We start from the raw sequence: 12,029 nt of genomic DNA, 5'->3' as shown, positions 1-12,029 counted from the left end.
AAATACTCCCTCTTGGAGTTAAGAGTAAAAACTTGGCCAGAGCCTCTACTAATAACGGAGAGCATGCAAGATCATAAACAACACATAGGTAATAGATTGATAATCAACATAACATAGTATTCTCTATCCATCGGATCCCGACAAACACAACATATAGAATTACAGATAGATGATCTTGATCATGTTAGGCAGCTCACAAGATCCAACAATGAAGCACATAAGGAGAAGACGACCATCTAGCTACTGCTATGGACCCATAGTCCAGGGGTGAACTACTCACTCATCACTCCGGAGGCGACCATGGCGGTGAAGAGTCCTCCGGGAGATGATTCCCCTCTCCGGCAGGGTGCCGGAGGCGATCTCCAGAATCCCCCGAGATGGGATTGGCGGCGGCGGCGTCTCAGTAAGGTTTTCCGTATCGTGGCTCTCGGTACTGGGGGTTTCGCGACGGAGGCTTTAAGTAGGCGGAAGGGCAGGTCAAGAGGCGACGCGAGGGGCCCACACAACAGGGCCGCGCGGCCAGGAGGTGGGCCGCGCCGCCCTGGCGTGTCGCCGCCTCGTCGCCTCACTTCCTTTCCCTTTCGGTCTTCTGGAAGCTTCGTGGCAAAATAGGACCCTGGGCGTTGATTTCGTCCAATTCCGAGAATATTTCCTTTGTAGGATTTCTGAAACCAAAAACAGCAGAAAACAGCAACTGGCTCTTCAGCATCTCGTTAATAGGTTAGTGCCGGAAAATGCATAAATATGACATAAAGTATGCATAAAACATGTAGATATCATCAATAATGTGGCATGGAACATAAGAAATTATCGATACGTCGGAGACGTATCAGGCGGCGCGAGGCCGTGGAGGTGGCGCGAGGCCGCGGCGGCGCGAGGCTGTGGTTGGTGGCGGAGTCAGGAGCAGCGCTGGTGGATGCGATGAGGAGGAGGCGGGCCGCGTGGGGGGGGGGGTGGTGTGCGGGTGGGGTCTGGGAGGTGGACTCTAATTTGCAGGATTAGCTCATCCTGGATGAGCAACGAAGCTCGATTTGGGCTTCGCTCCTCATCCCGGCTCTAGGCATTTTTTCGTATCTCCTCGGCAGTGTGGAGATGGGAAGAGCCGGCCTAACGTACACCGGATTTCCTCAAAATCTCGGTTGGGAGGATAGAATCTGATGAGCCCCGGACTACCAAACACACCCTAAGGCGACATGGATGGACGGGAGGGAGGCGGGGTAGGAGAGCGGTGCTGGTAGACGATTTGGACAATGGTAGGGATAAGCTAGAAAGACTAGGCGAGGATGGTAGGGTATAGGGAAAGGCGGCGCGAGGGACAAGTTCTCTTGTCCCTCGCTAGATCTAGATCCAGAGGTGGAGGAGAGGACCTAGTGTTTCAAGGAACATGTTTGGGAGCACGAGGAGGTGAGGGAGAGGGATAGCGAAAGTTGCCTTCTAAGAGGTCGTCCTAGGGGAAAGTTGCCTCCAAGGGTAAGAACGAGGTAGATTTGCTGGGTTTGGTGTGCGCTAATTTTCAAGGTCTCCGTCGTTGAGTAGCTCGAATCTCAAAGAATTCGATGACCAAGATAGTGTTGTGACGTCAACTTGCCAGGTGTTGTATTTCTCGGACTTCTAATGGCGAAGATGTCCACCGCATGTACTTAAAAGATAATAAAAGAGGAAGTTATGGATACAAGTGTATTAAGGCTGGTGCCAATGCATAGCCTCACTCTCACCCGCCACGTCAGCTTTTTCCCTCACTCTCACCCCACTCTCACCCCACTCTCACCCCACCTTGCCAATGCATGGGCTATAGTGAGAGCTCTCACTTCTCTCTCCTCCACATCAGCTTTTCTCTCTCCTCGACATTAGCATTTCTTTTTCAGATTACAATATTAAAAATAATGCAAGGAAATTATTTTATTGAACTAAAATTGTTACCGATTACATCATAAAAAAAATTACATAAAAATTTGAAAAAATTACATAAAAATTTGAAAAAATTACATAAAAATTTGAAAAAATTACATAATCTAGGCATTATGAGCCCACACATGCTCTATCAAATCTTGCTGGAGCTGTGTATACACCGGTGAGTCCCTTATATCGGTGTCCATCTGAATCCTGGCTGCTAGGCTTGGTGGTGCATGGTGGTGTATTGCAGGGCCGACGTTGGACTCAACGGTCTCATAGGTGTGCTCCAAATTTGTACCACGCTCATCGTCGATGATCATGTTGTGCAGAATGACACATGCACGCATGATCAACCCAAGAGTACGCCTCGAGTAGGAGCGTCCCGGAATTGCTAGAATGTTGAACCTAGCCTTCAGCACTCCAAAGGCACACTCGACATCTTTGCGCCAAGCTGATTGAGCAGCAGTGAACATTCGCTGCTTTTCACTTTGTGGAAGAGTAACACCTTTCATGAACACCGGCCAGGAGGGGTAGATGCCGTCGGCAAGGTAGTAACCATAGTTTTACTCGTGTCCATTCACCGTGAAGTTCACTACGGGTGCTTCTCCCCTAAGCACATCCGTGAACAACGGCGACTGGTTGAGTACATTGAGGTCGTTGTTGGACCCGGCCACTCCAAAAAAGGCATGCCAGATCCAGCGATCATACGACGCAACGGCTTCTAAGATTATGGTAGGGTGTTTGATGTCTCCCCTTGTGAATTGACCAGCAAAAGCCACTGGGCAGTTCCTCCACTGCCAATGCATGCAATCGATGCTCCCTAACATGCCCGGAAAGCCACGCTCCTCGGCTTTCGCTAACAGCCGCTGAGTATCCTCGACATTTGGTCGACGGCAAAAGTGTTCCCCGTAACAGGCAATGATGCCTTCACAGAATCTATCTAGACAATCTGATGAAGTTTGTCTAGCTAACTTAAGCCACTCATCTATTGTATCTGCAGAGGCTCCATAAGCTAACAGACGCAAAGCCGCAGTACACTTTTGCAGGGGAGAAAAACCAGCACGGTTGAGAGCATCATTTCTTTGGGTGAAATAGGGAGAGTATTCACCCAATCTATCCACAATGCGCAGGAAAAGGGATCGCCTCATCCGATACCTTCGCCGAAAGAAGCTCGGAGGGTAGTTGCAGTCGTCGGCGAAGTAGTCCTCGAACAGCCGATCGTGGGCACCAAGACGATCACGTCTGATGAACTCTCGGCGGCGTCGCGGCCGTCTTGGCTCCTCCTCCTCGTTCAGCATCTCCTCCTCGTACTCCGCCTGGAATGCAGCGATCAGATCACCCTCTATTCCGTCGCTCGAACTGCTGGACGAAGACATGGCGTTGAGAGGAGTGGAAATGGAGAGTGGAGGAGATGAAATGGGTGTGGAGTGAGTGAAACCATATGGAGGTATTTATAGAGGGGGGGCTGAAATTTTAGGGTTTTTTGAAGTACCAACGGCTACCCCAACGGCTAGCTGAGGTGGACGAATCAGATCGCGCCACCTCAGCCACTACCGCCCCTCTCTCGCCCCTCTCTCGCCCTCTCTCGCCCCTCTCTCGCCCCTCTCTCGCCCGCACTATCGCCCGCCCCACTCTCGCCCCGGCTCGCCACCGTGCCGCCCCGCCTCTCGCCTCGCTCCCGCCTCGCTGTCGCCCCCAACGCGGGCGGGAGCCGGGCGGCAGTGGGCGGTACCGCCCGGCGCCAGCCGCAGCGCCCCACGCTCCCGTCCCGCCCCACTCCCGCCCCTCTCTCGCCCGGCGGCGGGCGGTACCGCCCGCGCTGCCGCCCGCGTTGGCACCAGCCTAACATGAATCCCGGTGGCATTATCTCTAAGCGTGAAGAAGGCATGTTCTTCTCCAGCTATTTGTGTCATGGGTGCCCACCTGCGCAATCTAAAACCCTGACCTCACATGTCAATGTTCCGCCTTGTCTACCATAATAGAAGGAGAAAATGTATAAAATACATTTTGGAAAGAGAAAAATCAACTAACACAAAAAATACCAATACTTGAATAATGGCGAAGTCGAAAGGAGTGGCCGGCGGTGCGATGGTGGCTAGGCACACATGACGTGAGCTGATAAACATTAGCGCTCCTTAGCTAAATTGTTGGGTGCGGAACCGATTGCGCGGTAAAACATGGCTCGTGTTGGTGTTGTATATTCCGAAACGAGAAATTTTCAAATACAAATTGCAGGAGCCAAGATATCAAATTACGCAACATGCATTATGCTAACTTTGGAACCTTTAACTTATTGACATATACATAGAAGTTACAACAACAATACATATATGAATACAATACTCACACATCTATTGGGAACCAAATTAAGATTGTAATGAAATAGCACGCAAGCATTTGGAACGAATCAAAAAACTCGATGACGGTCACTTCTCGTTTAGTTGATTATTGTCGATCGTACGTGTATGTTCGATTTGCGATGTCATGCATGCATGCATGCGCATGTAGAGGAATCAGATCAAGTAGAACGCCCCGCGCAAGCACGCGCGTGCGCTCATGCAGTGGGCGCGGCGGCCCCGCCGGCGACTGCACTCGCCCCGGCACCGACGGCACTCGCCCCGGCGCCTACGACGTTGGCTCCCGCGCCGACGACGGCGGCCCCTGCACCGGCCACGGCGGCGGCCCCTCCGAGGACCGTGTTCCCGATGCCGCCGCAGGCCTCGTTGCACATCTTGACGCAGGCAGGGTCCTGCTTGCCGTTGGCGCAGCGCTCGTAGCAGTCGTCGTAGCAGCCGAACGCGCTCGCCGCCGGAACCGACGCGGCCGCCACCACCGCGGCGATCAGGAACAGCGCCACGGCCGCGGTCTTGCTCTGGTGTACCATTTTGCTCTGCAGCCTACGGACAGGTTAGCGCGGGGGAAGTTGACGATTGCTGCTAGCTGGGGATTCCTCTTGGGCGCGATGATGGAGGACAGGAATGGCGTCGCCGGAGTTATGTAGGGACGACGCCCGGAAAATGTATGAGGCCACGAAAGCTTCGCGGGCGAGGAGCGGTGCTAATCGGTTGCATGCATACATGCTGATGCCGCAGTGTTCGCGTCACCATCAATTGCTCGCTCTATTGACCGGTCGGACACTATCAAACTGCAAAATCCAATATGCCGCCCGCAGGGAAGTGAGCCTAGCTCCACGGGAAAGTGGATGTACAAACCCACCATCAAAGTTCAAATTATTTTCTATTTATATTTGAATGCTTGGAAACTCTATTGGCTGTTAATTAATATCATGGTGCACGTTCTCGGTCCATTGTGCTGGCAGAAAATGTTATGAAAGCCTAGATCTAAAGATTACCAATGGTGGTTCGAGTCTTGGTGGTGATGAGAAATTTTACTGGTGATTTAAGGCTTGTAGCAGCGGCATGCAAGTGGGAACGACTGTACATGAGAAGTTCACTGTCTTGTCTTACAGGGTGAAAATTTAAGGTCTTGCCTTAATTGGTTGCGGCTCGCAATAACCTTGTGAAGATATTGTTTTTTAGAGCGAGGTTTTTCTTGAATATCTATGATCGGGCGATGATGACGCTTGTGCACTGTTTCCTTCTTGCAGACGTCGCTTATGGAAAAACTGAACTTCTGGTGCTATCTTTATCGGGACTTTTTTTTTTGTAATTCTTCTTTCATTGTTGGTTGTGTGCATCTATAATGCTGCTAGACCAATGCGTTGCTCGTGATGATGGGTGTAATAGGTATCTCCGCGATATTAATATATACTCTTTGTCGGAAAAAAAATGCCGCCCGCAACGGTGCGGGCAGCTTGTACAGTGCACCCCCTCCTGGGCTGGCCCATCTTACTTTGGGGCGTTGGATATCTTTTTCATTTACGAAATTGTTTTGCTCTAGTTTTATTGTTGGTTTTCAGGGTTCCGGCTGGTGTTCTCTGTTCTTTCAAAAAAAAATTAAGTTTCCATTTTTATGTGGGTTCCTTTTCTACTTGGTTTTTCTTTCAGTTTTTTTTTTTTGCTAAATAGTACTCCCTCGAATCTACAATAAGCGTTGGGGATTTAGTACTAAGTTCTCAATACTAAGTTCCCCACACTTTTTAGGGATCTGAGGGAGTATAATTTAGTACTAAATTCTTGACACTTATTATGGATCAGAGCGAGTATGTTTGCAAATAATTGAAATGCAATTTCGTGATCTGGATCTTTAATTGCTGGAAACTTGTCAAGTTCTTCTGCCAGGGCTTGATTAATGAACCTGCAAAATCCCTCGAATTGGATCTGACTAAATCCCCTAGTTCGGAACTGACGGGGCTCGAACCCGCAACTTCCGCCTTGACAGGGCGGTGCTCTGACCAATTGAACTACAATCCCTGCGGGGTGTATGGCAGAAATTTGGCTTGGCCCCTTCCTGCCAAAGATTTGAGATAACTAAAGCGACTCGCAGTCAAAACTGGTGGAGCCAACGCCAAAGAGGAAATGTGTAGATGGTAGGTGAGCGCCTAGCCCCTTAGTCTTTCGGATCGGAAGTCCTCGATGCATTTCCAACACTCTCTTTTTCTATGTACACTTTTGATTCCTCAGTAGGTAGGGACATCATTCGAGATCTCATCCGACCGTCTATTTATCACTGATTGGGAGATTGGATTGGAATCCGAGGAGAACTGATTGGATGTCATGGAACGAATGTCAGTAGGTTTCTGAGTTCATCAGGTGTGCTCGTGCATGAAATGCTTTCAACAAGAAGCTAGTCAGAAAAAGGGGCACGCAACTACGCGATTCTAACTGCTCTTGGTTTTCTACGTGGGAGGATAACATATCTTAACAAGGGAGGGCCAAGGAATCCATCTGTCGTAGACTCTAAAGCCCTCTGTTGAGATTCTTTCTGGCTTTTCCTTCCTAACAAGGAGGCGGGATTTTGAAGTTCCTTTTTTCCTTTTTTCTCTTTTTCTTTGAAGTTTTTTTCAAAATTCTATGGCAGCAAGATTATTTGCTTTTGCTAGAAAAAAGCACGCACAAAAAGCACATTATTCCTAGTACTTTGATATGATTTTGGTTGTTCTGAAGCATCCTTTCTTTCGATATAAAAGCGAATGAACTACGCATTCAACCCTTATGAACAAGGTCATCACTTGTACCAGGTCTTACAGCTGCTGCACTTCATCTCAATGACGTTAGGAAACCCTCGCCTGCAATTGGTTAGTGCGGTAAATTAGAGAGGATATTTGGATTCCTTTCCAACCAAATGAAACCATTGCCCTCTGTTCTGCTTACTTCTTTTTCTTTGTTTGCAACGATCGGATTTGAGTGAATTGCCCTTGTGAACAAATAGCCGTGGCTCTTTGAAAACCTAGTCAATCCATCTGTTAGAGCTTTGGTCTCGTGATTTCATGTTATGGAAAAGATAGGGATCCAGAGAGATTGAATTCAGCAAACCTTAGCAAGTACAAGAAGTAGATTGACAAGTAGGGTTCCCGCTTCACTAAGTGCGGGCCTTTCTTTAACGCATATCACGTTAGAAAGCAGTCTTTTCTATCCGCGGAGGAGGTTTATGTTTGGTTTTCTCAATTATCTTTCATTCATTATTTTATTTTATTTTTACTTAATTTAAGTGTTATGCCTTTTTATGTTTCTCTTAGGTCTTTTCTTTTTATATTCTATGTCTCCGCTTTATCTCCTTTTCTCTTTTATAAATGCTCATGTTGTCTAGAAAATGTTCATGGTCTAAAAATTGTTCCCAAGGTTCGAGAAAGAATTTTGTTGAAGTTAAAAAAATATTGACAAGTTTAAAAATTATATGCACGGATTACAAAAGTTAAACATTTTGAATTTTTTAATTAGGTTATGACAATGTCCACATGTATGAGAAAACTTATGTTATTAGATTAAAACTATGTTGATGGTTTTGAAGAATGTTCCATGCTTTAAGAAAGTTACATTATACATTAAATAATGTTGACGGTTTCAAAAAAAATGTCGATGGAAGTTGAAGACAATGGTGCCAAGGAAAGTTCTAATTTTCATTGCACAAAACCTCATTTTTTATTTTCTAAGTTGCAAAAAGGATTTTTCCTGAAGCTCCTACAAAAAGGATATTCCAAAATTTGACAACCCATGGTTCCAAAAATTTTGAGCAAATTTTATGTACAATTCACATACATGTTGCATGTCAAACCTTACCAGGAATTTCTCATCATTTATACAGGTTTATGTCATTTTAGGAGGAAGGGGATCAAATTTAAACTACATGTCATGCATAGTTTGCTGGTGAGTATAAAACATTTTTAGATGCACAAGTTTTTATTTTACAGGAGATACGTTGGATTTTTTCGCAAGATTCCCTTGGTGGGTCCATAGTGGATGTTTCGCACCACAAGTGTTGAACCATCCCGCGTGATAGTCATGTCTGAAGGGGGTAACACTTGTGACTTGGGTATTGACTCTTAGTTTCTACCTGATATACATATATTAGGTCACATGCAAAGTTGGAGGGATTCCGATGCTCCAAAGTGTTGTTTCAGTGAAACCCTAATCATCATGGGAGTTTTATGTTGGTTTGGTTTAGGTTAGGCCAAAATTTATCCCAAGGTTTTAGAAGTTTACCTCAGGTGAACCCGAATGTGGAATTTCACATTGTTTCATTTAAGTGTCCCTTTTCCTTCCTAAAATTTCCCTCTTTGTGCCCCTCCAAAAAAAGGCACTTTTTGTTCCTGCCAAAAATTCTCACCTTATATGCAAGAGAGCAGGAAATATGGTGGCAGAAGAACGAGCACATTTAAATACGACGGCACTGTTAGAAACTTCCTAGGGGATGCTATATGATTCTTCTAAGTAAAATCGGCATGGAACTCCATAGAGAGCTCCAACGTTACCTGTGTATTTTTAAAAACATCGCTTACATCGAGTGAGAAGCAAATGTGCTGGCATAAGAACCATCATAGTTAAATACTATGGTATTGTTAGAAACTAGAGGGTAACTAGCATTAGAACCATCATTGTTAAGAAACATCACTTAACTGGAGGATTCCATATTTTATTGTTCTAATAAAAATCCGCTTGGAACCCCTAAAACAACTCCAAGTTTTTTGTTTTGTTTTTTTGCGAAAAATCCACCAATCAATTGATAATCATCAATAGTAGTACAAAGAGCTCTAAAATTAAAAGAAATTACAAATAGATTCTTCGACCACCTAACAAAGACTACAAGCACTGAGCGAGCCGAAGGTATACCGCCGTCCTCGCCCTTCCCCACTGAAGCTAGGCAAAACTTGTCGTAGTAGAGCTTGTTATAGTAGACAAACGAGAAGTCGTCGTGGTAAGTCCTCAAAGAACCAGCGCACCAGAGCATCAACCATCGCCAAACATGAGTAGCATATATCGGAAGAGCCAGACTTGTAACAACACCAACTAACACAATAACCGACCGGATCCCAGTCCATCGGGAAGACAACTCCACACGCCCTCCGCCGATGCTAGGCGCACCACCGAAACTGATAGAGCGGGGAGGACCTTATTCTAACTTCATGATGTAGCCGCTGCCTTACCATCTCGATGAAGACACTTCAAATACTTATAAGAAAGAAGTAAAATCTCCCACCGGTGAGAGGTTGTGGTCCATCGCACCTCCAAGGGCCCAAGGCCAACGGAGGCAAGGTGAACTGGTGGTTCGCCAGCGAGGGGACAAAACCCTAGATTGGTTTTCCCTGAAACACCCTCTCGCTCTCTCTCTCTCTCCTATACGTATCGGTTCGGGACATACATAAGACAGCTTAGCGTGTACTTTTTAGGAACACCGAGTGGTCATAGATTGTTCAGAGTGGTTACATCGAACCGTGGCTCGTGCGCACACTCGCTCATTTTGTAAGATAAACAAGTTACCATCGATGAAAACATCGCCTCCCACTCACGTGAAAGAATTAATGATACATACATATGTCAAAGATACACTTGTGTTCAGTACTATCTTAGTGAGAGACCGCGTATTGTAGGATAACGTTGCATAGAAAACAAAAAATTTCCTACCGCGAACACGCAATCCAAGCCAAGATGCAATCTAGAAGACGGTAGCAACGAGGGGATTATCGAGTCTCACCGTTGAAGAGATTCCAAAGCCTACAAGATGAGGCTCTTGTTGCTGCGGTAGACGTTCACTTGCCGCTTGCAAAAGCGCGTAGAAGATCTTGATCACGGCGCCACGAATGGGCAGCACCTCCATACTCGGTCACACGTTCGGTTGTTGATGAAGACGACGTCCACCTCCCGTTCCAGCGGGCAGCGGAAGTAGTAGCTCCTCTTGAATCCGACAGCACGACGGTGTGGTGTCGATGGTGGTGGAGAAATCCGGTGGAGCTTCGCTAAGCGTGCGGGATGTGGTGGAGGAGAGAGGGCCGCTAGGGTTTGGGAGAGGGGGGCGCCGGCCACTAGGGGTGCGGCCACCTTGGTGGTTCTTGGGGTGGCCGGCCCCCTCCCCTTGGCCCCTCATTATATAGGTGGAAGCCCCAAGTGTTGGACTACAAGTCTCCGAATAAGACCCGAACCCAAAACCTTCCATGTGATAGGGAAACCTACCCAAGGTGGGAATCCCACTTGGGGTGGGATTCCCCCTTCCATGTGGGGGGTGGCCGGCCCCCATAGGGGGAGTCCACTTGGGACTCCTCCCCCTCTAGGGTTGGCCGGCCAAGGAGGTGGAGTCCCTCCGGGACTCCGCCTTCCTTAGTGGTTTCTTCCGGATTTTTCTAGAACCTTCTAGAACCTTCCATAGAACCTTCCGGATCATTTTAAATCTCATAAAATGACTTCCTATATATGAATCTTATTCTCCGGACCATTCCGGAACTCCTCGTGATGTCCGGGATCTCATCCGGGACTCCGAACAAATATTCGAACTCCATTCCATATTCAAGTTCTACCATTTCAACATCCAACTTTAAGTGTGTCACCCTACGGTTCGCGAACTATGCGGACATGGTTGAGTACTCACTCCGACCAATAACCAATAGCGGGATCTGGAGATCCATAATGGCTCCCACATATTCAACGATGACTTTAGTGATCGAATGAACCATTCACATACGATACCAATTCCCTTTGTCACGCGATATTTTACTTGTCCGAGGTTTGATCATCGTTATCACTCTATACCTTGTTCAACCTCGTCTCCTGACAAGTACTCTTTACTCGTACCGTGGTATGTGGTCTCTTATGAACTTATTCATATGCTTGCAAGACATTAGACGACATTCCACCGAGAGGGCCCAGAGTATATCTATCCGTCATCGGGATGGACAAATCCCACTGTTGATCCATATGCCTCAACTCATACTTTCCGGATACTTAATCCCACCTTTATAACCACCCATTTACGCAGTGGCGTTTGGTGTAATCAAAGTACATTTCCGGTATAAGTGATTTACATGATCTCATGGTCATAAGGACTAGGTAACTATGTATCGAAAGCTTATAGCAAATAACTTAATGACGTGATCTTATGCTACGCTTAATTGGGTGTGTCCATTACATCATTCATACAATGATATAACCTTGTTATTAATAACATCCAATGTTCATGATTATGAAACTAATCAACCATTAATCAACAAGCTAGTTAAGAGGCATACTAGGGACTCTTTGTTGTTTATATATCACACATGTACTAATGTTTCGGTTAATACAATTATAGCATGACATATAAACATTTATCATAAACATAAAGATATATAATAACCACTTTTATTATTGCCTCTTGGGCATATCTCCTTCAGTCTCCCACTTGCACTAGAGTCAATAATCTAGATTACATTGTAATATACCTAACACCCATGGCATTCTGGTGTTGGTCATGCTTTGCCCTAGGGAGAGCTTTAGTCAACGGATCTGCTACATTCAGATCAGTGTGTACTTTGCAAGTCTTTACTTCTCCATCTTCGATGTACTCGCGAGTCGAGTGGTAACGCAGCTTGATATGCTTCAGCCTCTTGTGTGACCTTGGCTCTTGTGCATTGGCGATGGCACCCATGTTATCACAGTAAATGATTAATGGGTCCAATGCACTAGGAACCACACCGAGCTCTACAATGAACCTCTTCATCCATACCGCTTCTGATGAAGCCTCTGAAGCCGCTATGTACTCTGATTCTA

At 46.5% G+C, this 12,029-nt stretch overlaps 2 protein-coding genes and 1 non-coding gene across 3 annotated transcripts; all 3 read right to left on the bottom strand.

The window, feature by feature from the left end:
* Window positions 1-2,160: 2,160 nt before the first annotated feature.
* LOC127298370 (uncharacterized) lies at window positions 2,161-3,457 on the bottom strand. The gene has a single exon (XM_051328247.2). The coding sequence runs from the start codon at window positions 3,267-3,269 to the stop codon at window positions 2,457-2,459; it is 813 nt and encodes a 270-aa protein (XP_051184207.2). The 5' UTR covers window positions 3,270-3,457; the 3' UTR covers window positions 2,161-2,456.
* A 701-nt stretch (window positions 3,458-4,158) lies between these two features.
* Window positions 4,159-4,876, bottom strand: LOC127298369 (uncharacterized). Its single transcript, XM_051328246.2, has one exon. It carries the CDS (start codon window positions 4,775-4,777, stop codon window positions 4,448-4,450), a length of 330 nt encoding a protein of 109 aa, XP_051184206.1. The 5' UTR covers window positions 4,778-4,876; the 3' UTR covers window positions 4,159-4,447.
* A 1,316-nt stretch (window positions 4,877-6,192) lies between these two features.
* TRNAD-GUC (transfer RNA aspartic acid (anticodon GUC)) lies at window positions 6,193-6,266 on the bottom strand. The gene has a single exon. It is a non-coding gene; the product is annotated as a tRNA-Asp (tRNA).
* Window positions 6,267-12,029: the final 5,763 nt, after the last annotated feature.

This window comes from Lolium perenne, chromosome 5, assembly GCF_019359855.2.
Source record: "Lolium perenne isolate Kyuss_39 chromosome 5, Kyuss_2.0, whole genome shotgun sequence".
NCBI classification, from domain to species: Eukaryota; Viridiplantae; Streptophyta; class Magnoliopsida; order Poales; family Poaceae; genus Lolium; species Lolium perenne.
This window is presented reverse-complemented; position numbering and strand designations above follow the sequence as displayed.